Source organism: Triturus cristatus, chromosome 7, assembly GCF_964204655.1.
Source record: "Triturus cristatus chromosome 7, aTriCri1.1, whole genome shotgun sequence".
NCBI lineage: Eukaryota > Metazoa > Chordata > Amphibia > Caudata > Salamandridae > Triturus > Triturus cristatus.
In genome coordinates, this window is record NC_140590.1 from 1,714,536,691 (window position 1) to 1,714,558,520 (window position 21,830).

General features: G+C 45.4%; 1 protein-coding gene across 1 annotated transcript; it reads right to left on the reverse strand.

Moving 5' to 3' along the window:
• Positions 1-1,638: 1,638 nt before the first annotated feature.
• On the reverse strand, positions 1,639-19,833 carry LOC146812861 (uncharacterized). Its single transcript, XM_085619932.1, has 4 exons — positions 19,600-19,833; positions 13,820-14,064; positions 5,908-5,994; positions 1,639-4,386 (listed from the first exon to the last, which is right to left on the reverse strand). Exons 1-4 carry the CDS (start codon positions 19,817-19,819, stop codon positions 3,883-3,885), a joined length of 1,056 nt encoding a protein of 351 aa, XP_085476058.1. The 5' UTR covers positions 19,820-19,833; the 3' UTR covers positions 1,639-3,882.
• Between the last annotated feature and the right edge of the window lie 1,997 nt (positions 19,834-21,830).

Consider the following 21,830-nt stretch of genomic DNA (forward strand, 5'->3'; position numbering starts at 1 on the left):
ACACAATGCAAGTACTTTCAGCCCTAACAAGTCTGGTTGCGGGAAAGGGCATGAAGGGGTTTCAGAGTGCCCATGTTAGGTTTCATGTAGAGTGTATAAGAAGAAATTTGAGAAAAGTTTAATATCGTACGGCGACTACCCGCTCTATGTAGTAGATAATGACGCTGGTCATAAACTTCACCCTCACGACTAGACACTTGGTCTGATTAAAATAGCTCCTCCGGTTGCCCCAATGTGCGCCCATCTTAACTGTCCTTTCCAGGCACTTCAATCCATAGACTCAAGCGATGTCCTCGTTCAACAAGCGGTTAGGTCTACCACTAACCATGACTGGTGTCATGTCTACCCACTGCTGCATCTTTCAATTATTGCCAACTATGAACCTATTCGCCAATTCCTCCTGTAGCCAAGTTCCCAGAGATGTCCATTATTTCATAAATTATATGAACATTACTAACATACTTTGTTCTGCTCAGACGTTTTCCCCTTACCACAGGAAATAATTCTAAACTAGCTGTAGCTTTGTATAACTTCTTAAAGCTGAGCAATTCCCCTTGAACGCAACATCTGCTTCCATTTCATCTTTGCGGTCAGCTTCCAAGATTTGGCTTGAGATCTAGCACTAGAATGGCTTTACCAATCTTTTTAGATCAAGGTTTACATTTACTAGTCCTAGGAGGTTTAAGACTGCCTTTAAATGATGTGGTTCCCCAGCCAAGATGGTATGCCATCTTGGTTTAGACATTTATGCAAATCATTAAAAAAAATATCCCCTATTTAGCCATGACTCATCCTTTACAGGATGACTCCACAACCGTGCAATTTCAAATTGTGATTGTGGGTGTCCAAAAAAGTCCCACTAGATTATCACACTGTGTGCTGTGCTTTACACAAGGCCTGATTTGTTGAGGCCCTGGCCTCTAAATTTTCTGCCCCTCTCCCAAACACAAGGCTCCCCAATCTGTAATGTATCCAAATATTCGGTTAGCCGGATACCTAAAATAAGTATAGTCATGTTCACCTCTTGTGGCCTTTGACCCCCTTGCACTCAGGAACGTATCCTCTCAACTGCCTTAAGTTTGTGCAGACAACCATTTCCTGATTCCACCAGCATAGCAGGTTTCAAAGGCCGCTGGATACAAAGGCTGCCCAGTCTCGTTTCACCACCACCGTTCTTACTATTCACCATTTCATTCTACTAGGTTTTCTCCCCCCCAAAAAAAATCCTCAGCACCCTTTCCCTCCTTTCTCCCTTTTCTACCCTTCTTTCAGCCCACGTCAAAGCTCAATTGAAAAGTCAGACCTGGTCTTCCCCCCCCCCCCCACCCCCAACAAAACTAGCGACTTTATAAACGACACAAATTAAGAACTGGTCTTAAACCCAGCACACAGAAAAAAAAAATAGCAGGATATTGCTTTTGCAGACTTATCCTTTTGAAACTAACATCAAAACTCCTGACAAACCCTTGGTAGCTTCAGACAACGAAACGTTTGAGGTAGAAGCGCCTACCAAGCCCAAATTCAGATGGACCTTTAAGGAACCCTGGAGACCGGAAACTCCGAGGTTCCCTTACCACCTTAGAAATAGAACTCATTCTGTCCCATTCCCACCATAATAAACATATGTACACGAGCATCTCTGTAAGGCAGTCGCTTTATTGTCCAAAGAGCACAGCTCCTGCATTTAATGTCAAGGACACAAGTATAAAAGTCAAAAGTAACATCTTCGTACAGCCTGGCCCAGCAGAGCATTCGTTTTATTTACAACTTGGATGTCTAAACATGTTTTATTTACACAGTAGGCATGTGTTTAAACAGCACTAAATGTTTGAGAGAGGGTCACTGCAAGATCAATACAGAGTAGATTAAAATAAACCATTAATCCCAATTTTATACTAAACGCTCATAAATTAATGTTTAAATACCATAAGACCCAAGGCCTAGTTTCTAGACTAATCTCTCCCCTGCTGACGTCATCCCTACCTCCCTGCAAGTCAACAGGGGAGAAAAGATCGTTGAATATGACTGAAGAAGACTCCAGTCTTTAATGGAAAATGTACAATTATTCGCAATGAACATTAACGCAGATTTAATCTTAACTGCCTAAAATTACTACTTTTTTTTTTTATACATACAAGAGAGGGTTTTCAGATTTACATTGCACAATCTAGTCACACACAGTATGACTACATTAAGAACAAGCGAAGGAAGCTTAAACCAGAGTAGTTCAATAAAAGCAACAGCTATTTTCAAACATGGATAAAAGTCGGTGGAAAAGAACACATGGCTTAAAGACATTTTGTGCAAGGTTGGACATCCATTCTTTTCAAGGGTTCATCGCTAGGGTATCCTTAGCTATCCCACGGGAGGAGTTGGAGTGAGAGGCCAGTGTGTGAGGGTGCCGAGAATGATTAAAGTCTACTCCTCTTCAGACGGGATACTCAGTCATCCGATTGGCTGTGGCAGTCAACCACAAATTCTGTAAGCTAGTCTTCCCTGACCCTTCACACCCTTACAGGCTTTGCCAAGATGGTGACCCGTTTATGAGCAGAGGGTTTACGGTCTAGTTACTTCATGGCTGGACTAGACTGATCCAGAGATTCTGGTCAATGGGATGTTTACTTTATGGTGGTCTGAGTATTTATACAGAGATGGATCCCCTGTTCAAGTGACACCAGCAGGATCAGGCATCATATTCTCAACACACCGCATCTTAATGTGAGCCAAGCCATATTTCCAGGCTAACCCCATGAAAGTTTAAGGACTAAATGGAATAATTTACATGGTCAGAGGTCATCCTGAAAATGCGGTAGTACTACTTCCCTCGTGGACCAAAAAAATCAGCAACAAACCGGATTGCAACCTTTACATTCTCATACTCCCAGTTTTCTAGTGCAAATTATTATTCTAGTAGAACATCTGCCTCATCTGGGATCCTTTAATTTGGTCTACTCCCATTTGGTGGAGCGTCCTTCATACCCATCCAGAGGTGCGATTCAGCAAACAACCCTTTCTTTACCATTGTCAAACGCCACAGAAACTATTTTTTTCCCCCAAAATGTTGAAACATGGACACTTTATATTCCTCAGAATTCTGAAAGGCTTTTGTATAATTCATGCAGGTTGAGAATAGTGTGACAACATAAAAACTATTCTGCTTGATAAAAGTTCAAGACATTTTGAACAGGAAGGAAACCATATAAAACCACGATATGTACACTCAGTCATTGTTCCATCCTACCAATACTCAGACACCCAACGTTGGCCAAAACCATGTTCTTCACAGAAGTGAACAGTCATTACCTTTCCTTGGAAGTTTGATAGGTCTACCTGCAGTCCCTCAAAAGGAATTGGTAAACATTGCTAAGCGAGTGAGTCATGCACCCCTCTGACATCAGAAATGTCCAGCACTCTTGATGGCAGGGTAGGAGCTATACAAGGCATGACATTCACCGGTCTTAAATTCAAACCATCTTCCAACAATCAGGTAGGACACCATGCACCCATGTTACAAATGTCTCACATACAAAGAGTGAATTCACACCTCTTAAAATAAGCTGCATTCAGAATGCACACTTATCGGATCCGCACAGCTCGGTGTTGACCAGAGTGCAAAGTTACCCTTTTCAAGCAGATGGAGTGGTCCACTTGTGCTATAGTGAGCAATAGAAAACATGTAATCAAAATGTGCTCAGAAGGCAAATATTTGCTCAACTAGGACATCACATCATTGTCCCCTCCATCTAGGAGGTAGTTTCCAGATTTCACCACAGGTGATGCAGGCCAGTCACATGCACAGATTTTCAACTTAGAAGACAGAGTCAGAACCTAGGACAACGTAGCCCCTTTATCAGCTAGAGGAAGAATTTAAAGGCCAAGAAATTATAGCTCTTCAGAATCATCCCAATCAGTCGGCGCCCTCTCTAGATGGGGATAGTTTAGCAGTGGATAGTTCTGTGATGGCGGATAGTTCTGTGATGGTGGATATTTCTGCAGCAGTTGTGGGTAGTTCTGCAACAACTTGTTGTTTGGATAAAAGAGTCCTGAGGCGCCAGGGAAATTCCAATGTGGTGAGAAACTGTAGCCAGCTTCCTGCGACATACCATCCATCATCATGACATTCTGCCAGAAATCCATGTCTTGAGTGACAGCAGGTTCCACTTGATGTGGCTTGTGGAAGTGGGAGCCAGGGTTGGGCTGGACACCTACTGAGTTCCACCAGAGAGAAGACTCTTCCTGCACATGCGTGTAAGGAGCATTGGGATGACCAACATAGTTTTGTAATTGACTAACCATTGGCCCAACTGCACTTTTTCTTGCAGGAATGGAATATCCTGAGTAGAATCCTGGTGATGGCTCACTGCATGTTGATGTTGGCGAATCACACTGGAACAAAACCACAAGGTTTAGAATTTGACATTCTGCATGCTTAAATATTATATACAAACTAGCTTTAGAAAGAACACAAAAAGGGCAACATGAGTCTTTATATACACACACTCATGCAAGTCAGATTCAGTAACCATTGAGAATGCAAACGCTCCCAGGAGGGTGTAGGAAGAGTAATTCACAAATAACCTATATTGCTGAATTTATGATCACACCAGAAAGGGGAGGAGACCAAAGCAGACATGCGTCTCTAGTTAATTAACGACTGCTTTTGTCAATCCACAAGTTTAACAACGACCAATTCACACATTGGTCATTCTAAACCTAGTCTAGAACGAAAATCCTTTTGAACTCGGAGTTTGACAATACCCTGGACCCTTCATTGGTGACCTAAAAAAAGCCATGGACACCAAGTCGTAATAACCAAGATTGGGCAAACATGCAAGTAGCATTGAGGAAATGTGTTCAGTAGTTTGAGTCCATTGGTGATCTTTGCCAGTGCCATTTTAAGGCAAGGACTAATTGGGTCCAAAAAAATACCTAAAACATAGAAAATGATTCTACTGAACCCAACTTATAGAGCGGCCTTTGAAGTCTAAGGTTCGGTTAAAGAACACAACTTACAAAACTGAAACCAAACAAAATGAGGCCTTTTGGTTAGCCTTCATGGTGAATGCCAGCCATTTTGTGAATTGTAGAGGTATGGGTTAGGATTGTAGACGGCTAGGCAAGTTAAGCTCCTTCCTTCTCCTGGCTGTCTTCTCAACAGAAGTAATTAGGGAAGGGTGAAGAAACCGCACATGTTTTGCGCCGCGTTGTGGGTACTATATGCTGGAAACTACCCTGCAGTAAGGATCATCGCTCTACACTGAGGCAGAGTCTACAGAACATGGAAAGGACACTTTTAAAAGGAGAACCACCCTAAACTATTTCTATAGGGCATCCACGTCTCACGTCTTAGAGCTGTGTATAGCAGTCAGACATGCCCCACTACCACAGATTCCAATTCCAAGGCCATCATGGCCAAGGAAGGGGGTCTCCCACAGTGTGAAGCTGCAACTGCTCAAGTTGTCCCTGGCTTATGCAGGGCTACAAGTGCAATGGTGTGCCCAGCCAGTGCGAGGCCAAATTAAAGTTTGTGATCAGCCCATGCAAGGGCGACAGCCACATTTGGCCAGGCCCCATAGGAGGATGAACCCCACCTTGCCATAGACAACTTGCCTCAATCTCCATTATAGACACCCAGAAGCCCCCCGCTTGGGTAGTGATACCCCACCCCCGAACAGGCTCAGAGTCCTGTTGTGCAACTCTATTTTCTTGTGAAACTATCATAACTAATCAAACATGCAATCTTTTATACAAAATACTGCTTGCTCATACAGGTTCAGGTCTGATTAGTAAATGTTTGAGACAATCACGTCACTAACAAGGACATAGAACTGCTATGCCCAAACTTCATCTGGTCCAAGAAGGTCAACTTCTTAATGCAGAAAGATGACAGTTATCAGATAGTCTTACCTGCAACATGCTGTTCTCATTTTTAAAGGTGCCCTCCTTATTGAATTTCTTTATCTTCATTCTACGATTCTGGAACCAGGTCTTAACCTGCCGACAAACAAGAAATTCAGGAATCTGTCGCACTATGTAAACCCCCCCCATCAGGATGCTGCATGAGCTCTGCTTCCTCAAATGTTTATCAAAGACATTTCAACACCTCTCCGCACTCCATTCTTCAGACCAGGCAAATGTGAAAAACATCATGCAATCCGACATCTACAGCAGCCGAAGGAATACCGCCCAGCCTCCCACCCAGGTAGCTTCATACTTCTTTCCAACTTGTCAAGCCCAAGGGTTCATTTTTAACACCAGAATGAATATCTCACCATAGTCTTTATGACTGCCACCTCAGCTGGTACCAAATGGCTGCATTTACCTCACTGGGCTTTGTCAAGAAGCAAATAATTACCCCAGTCATCCGCACGACTACGTCAACTTGCTAGACACTAAAATCTTAAGTCTAAATTTACCAACCGCTACCCGTTCACCCTTCCCAGGTCCGGCCCACAGACTTCTTTAAAAATTGCTCACTGTGCCAAAATAACAAAGTTTGCACACCTGAGCAAAAAGGGCGTCCATGGCAGCCCTTTCCCCCTGCACACATCCTTAAACGCCACCTCTGCACCACAAACCCCGTCCAGATACTCCAAACTTTTACCCTCCAGTTTAAAATCATTCTATTCAATAACTGGTTCTATATCATGGCTAAACCTTCCTACGGATAGATCCTCAGAGTTCCAAAGCCTAGGTTTCACAGAAGAGTGCTCCGACTAGATGATCGCCTGTACAACTGAACTAATCTGCAGGATATTTACATTCCCTAAACAAATAAATGTTAGAGCATGGTGTTTATTTCACCATCAATGATGCTTCTCAACCCCCCCCCTCCTGCCCTCACCCCCCCCAAAAAAAGTAACATGCCAATTCGGAGTTCAGGTGACATTTATAAACCACTCTTTCACCCTTGTGATTATAAAATGCAAGTAGCACCTCTTGATGGCAATATGGGCCCACACAGTCCCTAGCCGCCAACCATAACGATACTACAAACAGTCCACCCCACTCAGCAAGTTAAAAACCGGCACTCCGGGGGTCCGATGCAGTCCATTTATAGACTGCTCTTAGATCAGTACTTAGAAAAACAAGGACTGTTTCAGCTGTATTCTCAGACTTGCCCCAAGCTACCAAGGCTGCCGAGTGGAATCCTGGTTTTCCAATGCATTCATTTATGCGCAGTCTAGAAAAGGATTACAGCCTGCTCCAGTGTAGGAGTTCTGCCGTATGGAGAAAAGCTGAATGAGATACAGATATAACATCTCGTATCTCACACAGAAAAATATGGAGTAAGGAAAACGTAGTCGGGTTATTAAGGTTAAAATGACACATCTAGGCGATCAAACCTACGTTAAAAAAAAAAAAAAAAACTCACTAGATCTAATTCAGTTAACCAACTATAACTTGCACCTACACGGCTTATTACCTCACATATTACTACACTCATGGTATGTTAAGTGACATCAATGAACGTCACAGTACACTATACGCTTTTCATAATGGAAGGCATCACCTCCGCATGGGAATGGGTGTGACAACTTGCAGAACAACGCAGATCTGTAAAAAGCGCCACATGTGGGGATTATGCCCTTTAGCTGGTGTTCAGGTTCGTAAGAAACAAGGTCTCTGGACATCAGTGTGATCAGCAATTTAATGAACACTAATAAAGAGTTTCCTTTGTACTCTGTATAAAGGACTTTACACATTCCTGAAATAAGCATTGTATGCTATTCTCTGCTCACAATCATTCTACAATTAATACAGTTTGAGAGTCACCCATACATTCAACATAAATCACAAAATGTTCATTGTATTGCTGGGAATAACTATTTGCACCTTATTGCATATATGTACATACAGTCAATCTATGCTGTTAAGGTTTGTGGGCCTTTACTACCTACTTTTTTTTCCTCCAAGGATCTAGCAGGTTATAGTGTAATTTGAGCAGCAGTAGCGTTCACGAGGTCAGTTCATTAATGATGTAATACAAGTTGTAATCCGTGATGTCACGCAACATGCCATGAGTGATGTATTATGCGAGATCAGAAGCAGTGCATTGGCAGGTCGCAAGTTATAATTAACTCCATGAACTAACTGGTGAATTTGTCAGCTGTGGGCCGTGCAGGTAACAGCGGTGGGGCCAGCTAAGGTGTGGTAAGGGGCGGGGGGGGGGGCAGGGGGTAGAGCATGTCAAGGGACCATGCAGAGAGAAAATACATTTAATTCTCCTTCTGCATCACCCCTTGAAATGCCTCCTTACCCCGCCCGTTACACAGACCACAGCTGAAATTTGTGCTATTAAATGTTAGTTTTTAAACTCAGTACTACTATAAAGTTACTTACTGCACAGCTGAAATGCCCCATAGGAGAAAAAGCTCCCTGCACCAATCAGGTCATTTTTTAGGTCTCGGCTAGGCAGCGCATGCGCTGTCTCGTCGAGAGATTCTGTACACACTATAGTGGGGGGTGGGGGAAGCTCCACCCACTTTTCGCCCATCTTTTTGGTTGGCTTTACTCATAAATTCTGCATTGTGATTGGCGTTTGACTTGTTAGTCCTGCCTCCTGACGCCCATGTCGTCATTTTGCTCCTTCCAAGGCTATCAGCCCCTTTACTCGAACACTATTTGCTGCCCTGTGTGCACTCCCCGCACACGCCACTCCAGTTTGTGCTTTTTTAAACTTGGAAGCTGCCATTTGTTATGCAATACGTCTTGCATAAATGCGAGCCATATTGCATTGCAAATGCTTGTATAAAAATAGTGTGCAGTCACAAGCACACCCATCAAGAAAAGGAAGCGCAAACACCGGAAGTGAGGCGCTTACGCCTGAGTGTGTACGGGGCTCCAGTGCACCAAGGAGAGCCCCGCACACCAGCCAGAGGAAGGCAGAGCTTCCCCAATCCCCACAGTATGTTTAAAAACCACAACAATCATATTCTCTTCTATCCAAATCATTCCAATGCAACAGTGTGCTTGTTATACATAAATGTGTCAGTAGCATGAAGCACTCTCGATACAACTACAATATATTACAATGCCATGTTCATAAATTGTAATAGATTGTTCACGCACCGGCACCTTGGTCCCAACATCGCAATTGTGCTGTTCTAACAGGCAGCTAAGCTTTTGGGCCGGATACCGAATGTCTAAATTATCTGCAGAGGTTCTTTCTGTCTATGTGCAGAGTGAAAGCGGTCATTTACTTCAGTACGCACTTCCAGCCCAATCCAAAGAGTTATGAAGGAATAAAAAAAAATTTTTAAAAAAAAGCGGCATCCAAGCGCCACACCAAGACTACCACATGCATGTGGGCAGCCCTCGATGAGACACGCCAGAAGCAGTCTAGCATGGTTATTGCTCAGTAAGGGAGTATAAATGATAGTGTTTGGGTTTCTAAATGACGAGCGAGACTAACAAAATGTACACCTAGATACACATCGGCTGAAATTGTTTATCGGTGTGCTTCAGGTTCCCACGGACTAATAATGGAATGATGCGCAAGTCATTTAGGAAGCGCTCTTTTTCTCTGCCCCGACTCCCTTACTCACACAAACTCACCTCACGTCTCCCGCATTGATGTGGAATGTGCCAATACCAGCCCCTCTGACCATCTGGCCTGGGATGGACATTGAATAAATGTTTTTACTAACCGGAATACTCGACTCTGGGAACACGGCATCCAAGCTACATTCTCAACCCAGGAACGGCCATTGCAGGTCACTAACTTCATTGTCATCACTCACACTGACACTCATCCACAACCAAACACAAAGTAATACCATAAGCTTTGTGGAACACCCTAAGATTTAACGGTTTGGAAAGTGAAATTACATCAGCTCTGTGTGTCAATATCATTTTTGCACGTCCTCGCTTCCATATGCGACCTGGGTTCTCATTACAAGAGCCTGGGTTCTCATTACATGTGCATCACAGCTCTTGCCGTACATGTCAGTACAACAAACACTGCTAGACTGCAGCGCGCTCTCCAACGTTGCAGAATCCGCACTAGCTGTCAGGTTTCGGATTGCCCAGCTCTCCCATGTTGCTGCATTGCTCTCCTGCTTTTGCCTCATTTTTCGCTGCACTACTATTTCACCTCTTGCGCCCTCTCGCACAGACTCCCTCAGACACCACACTTTCCCAAACAGATCTTTATAAGAAATGCTTCTTGAGTTGTTTATCAAACACATTCGCATGCACACATTCTCTCAAATGCACACACCCAATTTATACATACACACATTTCTCTTGCACATGCTTTCAGACACCTCTCCCTTCTCTCTCACACGGTTTCACCCTCAGACACTCACTAAAGCTCTTTCACGCCCACTCTCAACTTGCTTTATCTGATACATTCCATCAACGGTGACTGACCCTCGACATTTTGAACATGTTACAGAAATTAATACTTTATTGTTCATTCTCCCGTTAAATATGTTGCTTTAAGCAGCCCCTAACTTTCAGAAGAATTCAATGTTAAAGAACACTAGATGTTGCAGTGCCCAGTATAATGTTCTGCATGGCTAAATACTAACCAGGTACCAAAGCAGAGACTGATTGCATTGCAAATGCTTGTTTAAATTATGTTCCAAGTGACCAACCTCCAGATGTCACTAATTTTTTAGCTCATACCTACCCACCCAGTGCATCTCTTTAAATGCCAGCTTCTCAAAAACATCTGAGCTGATTTGCAATAAACAAAAACCGCACTTTGAAAGTTCAAACTTTGCAAAATTTGGTGTAATTCTATTCAGCTTTTTTCCCCCCCCGAATCGATTGCCACAAATTTCATATCTGAATTAACCTTGGGAAATAAAAGTTTTAATTTCGGCCTACCAACCCTTTTCCCCAGTTTCTGCTTGATAGATCAGCAAATAAACGTCATCTCATTTGAGCACAGTACTACAGGTAGTATTATTTTTATTTTTTTTAAATCACGATGATGACGTGGGGAGCTCAAAGTGGTAACGCCATAAAAATTGCCAGTCAAGTCCAACAAGGAAAGAGCTTCAGATATAAATGATAAAGTTCTAGTCAGTTTAAGTGAAATTCTTGGGAAAGGCTGTATTAGACTTAGCGTGGTTTCCCCCGACTTTTTGCCTCCATCTCCTGTAGTTTTAATGCGGTGCTGGATTTGGTTTTTGCTGGCTTAGATGCTTTGGGGACTTTGATACTGCTGATCAGTGTCAAAGTGCAAGTGCTCCATGGGTAAATGGTTATGATTTGTTCCCCTGATGGACATTTGATTTACTGGTCAGTCCCTGGTAAAGTGCAGTGTCTGGTACATCAAAAACTACTAGTGGGCCTGCAGCACTGATTGTACCACCCACGTGAGTAGTTCTAAAATGGTAACTCAGACCTGCTACTGCAGTGTATGTGCGCAGTTAACTGCCATGTTGACTTGGCAAGTGCACCCACTTGCCAGTCCCTAACCTTCTGTTTTCTTACATGTCAGTCACACCCATGGTAGGCCCAAGGAACCCCTGTGGGCAGGGTGCAGTGTATGTGAAAAGTAGGACATACCCATGTGCGTGGCATGTCCTGATATTGAATTACTTCCAATTTCGTTTCACTATTGCAAGGGTACCTGCTCTCCCCCCCCCACCACCCATTGGACAGAATATGGAGCGGGTTTATAAACATCTTATAAACATAACTGACCGTGGGAACAAGGTAGGAAAATAGAGTTTAGTATGCCTGTACTCCGAATCTAAAGATGCATCTTTGAGGAAAGGTGATTTTTACAATCAGAGTTTGAAAATACCATGTTTAGAAAGTAGTCATTTTCTTGTTTAGCCATTCAGTGTGCCTCCGCTAGGATGTGGAATGACTGTCTGGGTTTGGAGTGTCATTGGGCTGGGGAGGGGGGAGGAACAGTGGCTCCAGAGAGCCTGATCAGTCAGGGCTGGGCTGAACAGATCTAGGTTGCATTTAGAATGGGGGAGGGGGGGGGGGTGGGATGAAGTAGATTTCCATTCACCTGAATAGGCCTGGTCTTTCCACAATACGGTCTCCAACTCTTGCCAGGAAGCAGCACCAGAGAGGACAGAACTGGTTTTGATTGAGCACAGGGCTTCTCTGCACAAAGAGAAAAAATAATTTTGGGGAATAAGTATTAGACCTAAAACCCCTGAACTGGAGACTACTTCTGGAATCAAGAGGAATCTTTACCAAGGAGAAGAGCTGGAGTAACTGGTGAGAGGTACTGCTCCTGTTGTGCATCTGGGGTTGGCCTGCAGTTGCTGTTTCTGCAAAGGAAAGGAGAAGGAATGTGCTGTGTCCCCTGCTTGAGGAAACTCTCCAAGGGTTGGAGTAGCGCTTGCCTCCTGTTTTGTAGTCTCAGGAAAACACACTTTACCCCCCCAGCTCCCCTGAACTTCCTTGCTGAGAGTTCTGGCCTGCCAAGAAGTGCCTGAGACTGTGGGGCCTCTGGAGGCAGTGTCAGCAGCTGGGAGCAGGAAAGCAAGAAAAGTTGAGGCATCGCTCTTCTTGCAACAGTTTACTGACGCAATGCCCGAGAAGAATCCCTACACATCGCCGCACTGCTGCTGAAATGGACGCAGCACAAAATGGTGACACAGAAGGATCAGGCTGAAGAAATAGACAGCGCCACTAGACACCGGCACATGGTTTGCAGACATCCTGGATTTCCATGCATCGTCCCTGTGAGTCAAGTTTTCCGACGCATCACCTGTGGATCGGAGTTGTCTCAGAATGAACACATCACTTCCCCCTACAGAAGTGACCCGATGCACTGCTCTCCTGTGCCCAGCTGAACTGTCGCATCAACCAAGGTCTCAAGAAGCTATGCATCTTTGTTTTCAGACGCTTATCGCTGCAGCAGTTTGGCTTGGTGAATTTTGTCGCAATGGCAGGTACTTTGCAAGAAATCATGGATCCATAGTATTCTATGGACTCAGTAGCTAAAACCTTTTGAAAGTCATTTTTCGTAATAGATTTGTTAAATGTCATTTTGGTCTTAAGTTTAGATAAAGATGCATTATTTTTCTAAACCGGTGTGGTGTCCACCTGGTGTTATCACTTTGTTACTGTGAGTGTTGGTACAAATACTTACACATTGCCTTTGGAATAAGCCAGTCTGCTCGTGCCAAGCTACCAAGAGGGTGAGCAGGGGTTAAGTAGTGTATCCCCCTTACCTAGACTAGAAGCAAGGGTCCCCATTTGGACAAAGGTACCTACCTCTGCCAACTAGAGACCTCCCCCCCCCCTTCATTTCTAACAGGCTGGTAATGTGGGTTTGAAATTCGTAGCACAACATTAGACTGGTCTTCCACAATGGCAATAGTCTTCTGCAGTCAATGAGCAGATAACTGAATTGCAGAACATTGACTGATTCCCATATAATTAGATATTTGAGACCAGTTGCCCGGGGGGGGGGGGGGGGGGGGGGTGTTCGGGGGTCAATATTGTGATGGTTACCATTAGTGATGGGGATAGAGCTTTAAGCAGGTAAGTGAGTAGCAGTGCTAAAGGTGGGAGGGACTGGGGGTGAACGTTATGCAAAACATTCAACTTAATAGTTGAAAGTGCCTTGTGAGCAGCCATCAAGACCCATTGACAAGCTTTCATTGATATTAGAACATGCATATTTTGATTCCACCCCACAAATCTGTGCAGAGAACCCCGAACGAATGTTTTTTGCATCAAAATAATTGTAATAAATACTCTTACTTGCAGGGTAAACCCTAACTTGTGCCACAAGGGCAGGTTTTCCAAATCATTCAAGACCCCTTTCTTCTACTGTGCGAGCGACATTCTGCACCCTCTCTTAAGTACGCCTCCTCCCGCAGACACCTACCTGTTTGTAGGTGAGGCCCAGTGAGGTGGCCAGTTCTTGGATCTGCAAGGGGCTCAGATACTTCTGCCTCTGGAACCTCCCATGCATAATGAGTAGCTGCTCCTTGGAGAAGGCGACACGCCCCTTGCTCTTCTCATTCGGCTTGCCCACATCCACTTCAGGAGGGAAGGAAAACTCCAACTTTGGACAAGCCGGGTCAGATGGGGACAAGTCAATTCCAGAGTCTGGAGATGAAGATGGGCAGTCTAAAAGAAAAGATACAATCTGAATTGTAAACGACAAGTGAGTGCACATGAGCCAACAGTAGAGGGTTCAAACAGCATTCATCAAAAGGAGTGACCGGAAACGTTAGCCATGCCCTGTCCCCAATCCCAACCATGTGTGATGTATCCCACTGAATAAACCATATTCAATGCGACAGGGTCCAAGCAGTACTTTTTCAAAAAAAAAGTGCATTTTAGTGTAAAGACCACCCAATGCATGAAGACAAATGCGTAAAAGTTGGGTATGACTTATGTAGCGAGTGATGCAAGCAAGCATTATTTCACTATTTTATCATTTTAGCTCCATATGGTCGGTCTTAAAGTTTCACTTCATTGCTACTAGTTTAACACCAGTCTACAAAAGTCAGCAACCAGAAGTTGACCGGTTACCCTTTGTAAATGGTCAACCACTGAAATTCAACAAGTGTACCACTTAAATTATTTTTATTTCGTTCTTGCTTGAACGAATCTCTTTTTTTTACTGAAATCGGAATTACGCAGCAGATAGCGGATGTGGCATGTGTGGTGATTCTCTATTCAAGCAGAAAAACGCGGCTGCTGCAAAATCTCATTATGATGGCTCTTGTAAAAATCATACGAATGCAGTTATGCACGCATTCTGGATTGCACCCATGTCTGAAGCCACTTCTCTGGTACTTGCATAGTTTTGTGGCATTTGAATTGGTCTGTTCAAATACTGCAGTTTCTGCTCTTTTCAGTGACAAATTACATTCTCAGCCCTTCGGTCATGATTCTGTGACCGAAACCAAGGAACGCAAGCAACATTAAGTTAAACTCCTGAAACATTTAAATACACCAGTCTGCTGCCTGAAGAATCTTGGAAGTGGAGAAAAAGCTGAAACCTACACTCGCCTGAATGTCCTCCGCACTAACCATTTCCAGGACACTTTCTGAACATTAGAAATACAAGCAGTGCCTTGTCTTGGTCTGCTGGAAGAAATACTGCACCAAGCGTCCAGTGCCCGCCTCCTGGCAAACAGACAGTCTACCTTCCCCACTACGGAACCAAGGCTACACGCAGGGAACCCTGCTAGTGTTATTGATCAGTTTTGCGGGGGAACAAATACAGTGAACCCAGCAGGGGAGGCAGGGGAGGCGGGCATGGCTCGCAGGTGGGAGGGCTGGCACAGGCTGCATTGAGAAAAAAAACACTTCCCTTGCCGCCGGGGCCTGCTTCTCTCCTGCTCGCCTGTGTGACTCCAGGTCGGAACAGGATGCAGGCAGCCAGGCTCCCACCCCCAAGCCAATCACAATGCTGCAATGCAGAGTTGTAATGTCTGAGCGCTGTGACATGGCACTCAGCCAGGGGCTGTAGGGGTGGGCATGTTCTCCAAGCAGGCTGTAATGAAGCATGCATGGAGAAGGGGGGGGGGGGGGTGAGCATGAGTGTTCTGGGTAGTCGATGACTTCTGGGTGGCCCTAGAGGGCTGACCAAACAGTCATTGTACACAAGAGTGCTCTACCACTGCTCCCCTGCAGCTCCGCCCCTCCCCATGCAATGCTGCAGCAGAGGGACAAAATAAAATGATACGTTATTTTATTTTTTTCCTTTCTCATGCTGCTTCCTGGCAGTGGGACGGCATTCCTCCGCCCTAGCAGAGGAGCTGCCACTAGAACCCAGTGCCGACTGGGCTCATATTACCAAAGCCAAAATCTGCCCTGAGTCGCCCCATGCACTCTACATATGAAGATCAAGGGGCTCTTGCCGCAGGACGCTCTGAGAACCATGTGAAACCCGTGGTTTACATGCGATAAGCTGAAGAGTCGCGTCCATAAGTTACTCCTCTTCTAATTGGGAGGTTGCTTTGTAAGCTGTCACGAGCAGCTGAATACCTTGCACGGACAGTCCCAGTGGCCGCTCTGGCATTTGTGTTTATCTCTTTCTGAAAAAACTGACTCTTGTACAATTTGAAGGGATGATCGTTTCACCACTGCTGGTATTCTTTGTGAGCCACTGAAATAAAGTAAAACCAAACCATCCTGAATACAGGAGGGACCAGTGAGCCTTCAAGAGCAGATTTCTAGACTTCAGGCATTGAGAAAGTTGCTTTCTGCTGAAGAGCCAATGCAGATGTAGCCCTTATGATAATATTTTAAATAGCATGAGAGCTGCACCAGGATTGGATGGACAAGGCGACACAGGATATCAGTGAAGACACAGGTGACTTAGCTCGCCCAGCCCTTGCCCCAAGACACAATAGATTTATGGAGGAAAGCCTTAAATACGCAAGTCAGGCTGGCAGAGTTCATGGACCGGCCAGCCTGTTATGTGCAGCTTAATCCGCTCCTATAAAAGGAGCCAATGCTGCTGCTAGGTGTGGTGGTGGGGTAAGAAGGACGACAGAGCAGTCTCCCACACATTAAACTTAAACAAGCACTTACAAATCTGAAGCACCACTGGAGTAAAGCACTCATGAGCCTAACTTCTTGAGCTTTGGGAAGCCAGAGCAAATGTGTTACCTCTTGTATTCCACATTGAAAAACTAACTCTACTCCTAAATGGAGGTAAAAGCATTGTTGATCTATTAGATCGCAATCTGATCTGGGGTGACTGAGTAGTTTTTCTTGTCATCTCTTGGTGAGAGCAAAGGCCATAGTTTGCTTTTAAATACCCTCAGTATGCAAAAGTCCAAAATGCATAGCACCACGCACACAGACCCACACCAACTCTCAAAGTTAACAGGCGACAGTCAGGAAATAAAAAAAATTTAAATGAACTTCCCCATTTAAAATTAAAAAAGTTCCAGGTACCTTAGAGTTAGGAAATAATTAAGAGAACCTTAGAAATTCACTGAAAAAAAAACCCACAAAGGTTACAGGGATATTATAGTTGGGCTCAGATTTCACTCTTACAAAACCAGTGAAATTCTGCACTTAGTTGCCTGTGCTATGTATAACTTGCGATTCTAATGCACTGCTTAGGACCTCACATACATCACTCGTGGACTGTTTCCATCGGGCACAGGGTCAAGACTGATTTACGTATGGCTGGGGTCAAACTGGAAAGGCATGGGGAGCTTAAAAACGATGGATTTAGGCCCAGATCTCTGTACTGGGGTGAATGTATGACATTGTTCTGCATTCCGTCACACCCCCATAGAAATACACTGGGGTGAGTGTATGACATTGTTCTGCATTCCGTCACACCCCCATAGAAATACACACTAAACGCCCAAACCACCACTCATCCATAGAGCCACTCACAACCACCAACTCACCTATGCAGCCACTCACACACCCAGTCATACAGACACTTACATAGCCACAATCACTTAAGTTACCCATACAGATATGCACACACCACTTAAGCACCCACTCACCTATACAGTCTCACATACCGAATCTCACACAAGGCTACACAGTCACTCACTCACATAATAGGTAAAACAAATTATCACTCAGTAGTACACAAAGTATATTCATTTTACTTTCAGAGGTTAGGGGGTGAAGGGGGGGGGGGGGGGGGAGAGAAGCTTCACCAAGTGGTGGAATGTCAAAAATGTATTAAGAAACAAATGCCGGTGCCGAACCTTGACAACCGGCATGCCCACTGGGATTAAGCAATTCCGCAGCTTTTTTCTTGAACATATGTATTAGCTGCATTTATCACAATTCATCTGCTGCGTAATCTGCAGATTTTTTTTTTTTTTTTTTTTGTATAGTTTAAAAACACACACGACACTTGTTACTAGCTCAAATGGATCAAAAGTTACTAAAGATGTGGCCATGTGTTCCCACTCTGTAAGGCCTGACCCAGCGGTTGAACTGGTCATCTTCCAGTTGCTTCTTTCAGTATTTGGTTATTAAACTGGTACTTAAAGTTAATAAAAAAAAAAATAATAATAATAAAAAAAAACTTACCATGTGCAAAAACGACGACATACTATAAAGAACGTGCCACACTACGCCGCATAATGTGCCTTTTCTTGCTATACAGTTTAGTTAACCCTGCTGCCTAATTTGGTGCTTTCCAGACGCATAATTCCAGTGACACTAGCAGTGGCACTAATTAACATCCCTCCTCCCCCCCACCCGGACCAAACAACGTAAAGAACAAGAGAAGCGCATCTCAAATATTGGCGCCGACAATGTCTCGTATACGTCAGCCAAGAGCAGGTCTCGGAAGAACGCTGGTCTTTGAAGCCGAAGATTGATAGAGTTTGGACACAGCATTTCCCTTCAGACAAATATTAATTTAACCCATTATGAAAGGCAAACAAACTATACACAGTTCCAAACAGAAGAAACACCATAATTTTGCATCAACCAATGAGATACAGAACTACTATAACGGCAGCGCTCACCAACCAAAAGCACTATCGGCGCCAAGGGGGAATTACGCAATTAAAACACAGCACCATCTATTAAGTGAAGCGATTTCCCTACGGAGCGTCCAGCCAATGCTGCTCTGTAACACGGGAGAAATGGATTCCTGTTCATCAAATGTATCTTCAAAAATGGTGCGCGTTAAAATTATTGAAGTTTGCAAGGGGGGGGGGGGGGGAGAGAAGCCTGGTCTCCCCACCAACAAATGGAAGGCCTGAAAGAGCAGTCTTACTTGAAACAATTTGCGTATTTTTATATATGGTAAGCTTGGCCCACAGACAGTGGAGCGCTTTACATGAGCACGAGATTTCATTATACAAGGTCTTTTTTATTTTAGGCAGGAAGGGGGTGAATGTATTTGCGCAGTCATGGGATGTTGCACGTACGCCGGGACTCGAACCCGAGTCCCCAGTTACCAAGCTCGGGCCTGGGTACATCTCCTCCCAACCTGTCCGGGCAGTGAGGTTTTTGGGACAAACTCATTCTCAGTGTTCGGAGCACATTGTGGCAGGCAGTTTACTAAAATGCGGAACAAGGCAGGTGCCAAGAGCTTACCCTGCTCGGTCCCCGTCGAAGACGTTTTAAAAGGTGAATTGGAGAGACGGTTTTCAGCCCCTCTAGTGACGGAAGCCACATTTAAAAGACGCGATATGCCTTCAATGGACGGCAGGCGTAGAAAGGTTTCAGAAAATAACACAATAGAGTATTTCGTTCGCAGAGGACACGAGACTCAGTAGCGGCGTACTCGTTAGTGCGTCGTGGGCCCTAGAGAAGGAAAGGAAATGCGCCCCCGTCCACAATTTGGAATCTAAAATACAGCAATCAGCGGGTCTGACCTCTAGGCACCGGTGCCACTGCACCTGAGGAATGAACTGTAACAACGCCCCGCCAAAACTTCCCACTGCAAAGTTGCAATATTAATATGGACCTGGTAAAAGAGGGGGATTTGGGGCAGCATAGAGAAATAGAAACTCTACAAGAAGTGCAGTAAGGAAAGCATCAAAAGGACGTATGTGCCTTGAAGGGATGGGGTCCCCAGAGGGTCGCACTCCCCTGTGAGTTAGCGTCTACGGCCCTTCGGGGTATCACTTTACCGAGCCACGGGCGAGGTTATGGTTTTTATTACTCCCACGCCAGTCTTTTCCACTACCACGTCAATAAACCTCTTACCTGGGGAAGGGTCCGCCTTCTCTTGGGGCCCCCCTGTGTTAAAGGCGTCCTGCCCTTCCGGGACCCAGTAGAAGCGGGTGAAGGCGCCCCTCGGCAGGGAGGGGGGTATAGCCATGTGGGCGCTCAGGGTCAGACGGGGCCGGTGGCCTGGAGACAGAGGGGCGTCGGGGCTGCTCATGGTCCCAAGGGGGGTCGGAGACACCGGTCTGAGAGAAAACATACATCACAGCCCTCCCCCAGCAGGTCTCTTATAGAGCCCGAGGGGCTGCAGGTGCGGCTGGGATTCCTGCGGGGCCTCACTTGAGGGGGAGGGGCGTGGGTGTACGGTGCGAGGGCTCGGTCCTCACAGGAGGCGGAATGGAGTGTATATCTGTAGGTCGAGAGGGTTCGATGCACACTGGAAGTGTTTTATTTATTTAAAAAAAAAAAAACCTTGAACCCTGACTTAGATAATGTTTAAAACATAAGGTCTTTTTTGAGGTTCGACTATCAAGCCTGGGCTTCACTATTTACTAACCATTTTTATCTGGTAATTAAGCAAAAACAGTTCCATTAATGTGAAGGCCAAGACTTCAACTCCCAGAAAGCATTTCGTTTAAAATGTAAGCCCTGACTGGGCTATCATCTTCTGTGACATGAGGTCACCTGGGAATGTTTTTCCTTTGGAAGTAAGGATCAGCTCCCAGGTCCGTGCGTGATTATCTCATTCAAGAACCGTTTGTTTGTTTTGCTTTGTTCTGGGACTTGTTGACTTTTTTTCATCCCGTATAAAATCAAAACTAGAAGTTCCAGAATGTGAAAGGGAAAACACAAATCCCGGACTGTATTGGATAGTAAAGCCTGGACTTTGGAAACTTCGGTGCTATGTAAAGGGAGGGTACCTTTTTTGGAGGCGGCCTCCGTCAACGCCAGAGTCCCCCACCAAAACAGCTATACTCTTGCCTGCAACCTTTCATCTCTAGAGCCTCCTGCAAATCTAGAAGGAAGAGATCCATTTCTACTGGCAGCGGCGGCCCGTATAGGGCGTGTTACCGGGGCGGTGACTTGGGGCAGAGGAGGGGCAGGGTGGGGGGTTGCAAAATGCGGCATACGGCCGATTGCAGGTAAATTACGAAAAAAATAAATAAAACGAACTTCGTTGCGCGCGCAGCATCGCCAAATGCGATGTTGCCCACTAAGTGTATCACTAAGAAATAGGGGGGAACCTCCCTTGGGCCAATCTCCGAGCAAGGGTGCCCCCCTGCACTTGCCATCCCTCCCTTATTCCTTCACACACGCTGAGGGCTTACCGGCGTTTCTCTGTAGCTGTTGGACTTTTGCTCACAACTAGCCGCACCCGCTCCGCGGGTGCCGCGTCGCAGTTCTGGGCTTGTGTTGCTGTTGGGAGCACGTTTGCTCACAGCCATCAGGAAGGTCTCGAGGAAGCAGGGATTGAGCCTGTACTATCAGCGCCGCCGCAGGGACTCACCTAACCAGGAGCCCCTGCTTTCCGGCACACCTGCTGACCTGCTGCCCCTCCCACCCCTCGCTTTACGCCCCCATAAAGGGACGCCCCTTCCCCGCTGTGCGGGAGCACGCGGGAGTATCCGGAAGAAGCCCGGGACAAGGGCGGGACCATCTTTGGCCATCAGTGGCCAGAAGAGGCCGGGCCGGGCCACATCTCTTGGCTCTGCTAAGCGGGTACGAGAAAAACGGGAGTATGGCCACAGGCACTAGAGCTAGTAAATCTAGGAAAGCTGCGGGAAACACAGTCATAGGCACAATGGACCAATTTATATCCCGGGCAGTCTCCATTGTAGAAAAGGAGATAGTTCTAGCTGAACGAAGACTATCCCGGGACTCTATGGGCCTGACACACAAGCGCTCATCTTTGGGCACCCTCGCCCTAGCCCCTAGCCCAGTAAATGTACCACCTACACCACTTGTGGTAGTCGACTCACCGGTCACTGTCGAGAGGGTGAGTCGGATTAGGGTAAGCTCTGAAACGGTAACGACCATTGCACCAGACATTGCTCATGACTCAACACATTTTAACCTACTCGACTCATGCAATCCCTTGCTGGGGGTCCAATACGACGACCCTGAATCTGAGATTAACAACGCCCAAAGCCCTCTTGTTACATCTAACAAGGCTTTACACCTTCCCTTTACAGCTGCACCTACCGAAGTTGGTACCTCCTTAGTAGCGGCTTTAGCGACTGTTCCATCTGGGAAACCAGTTTCAGGTTCTG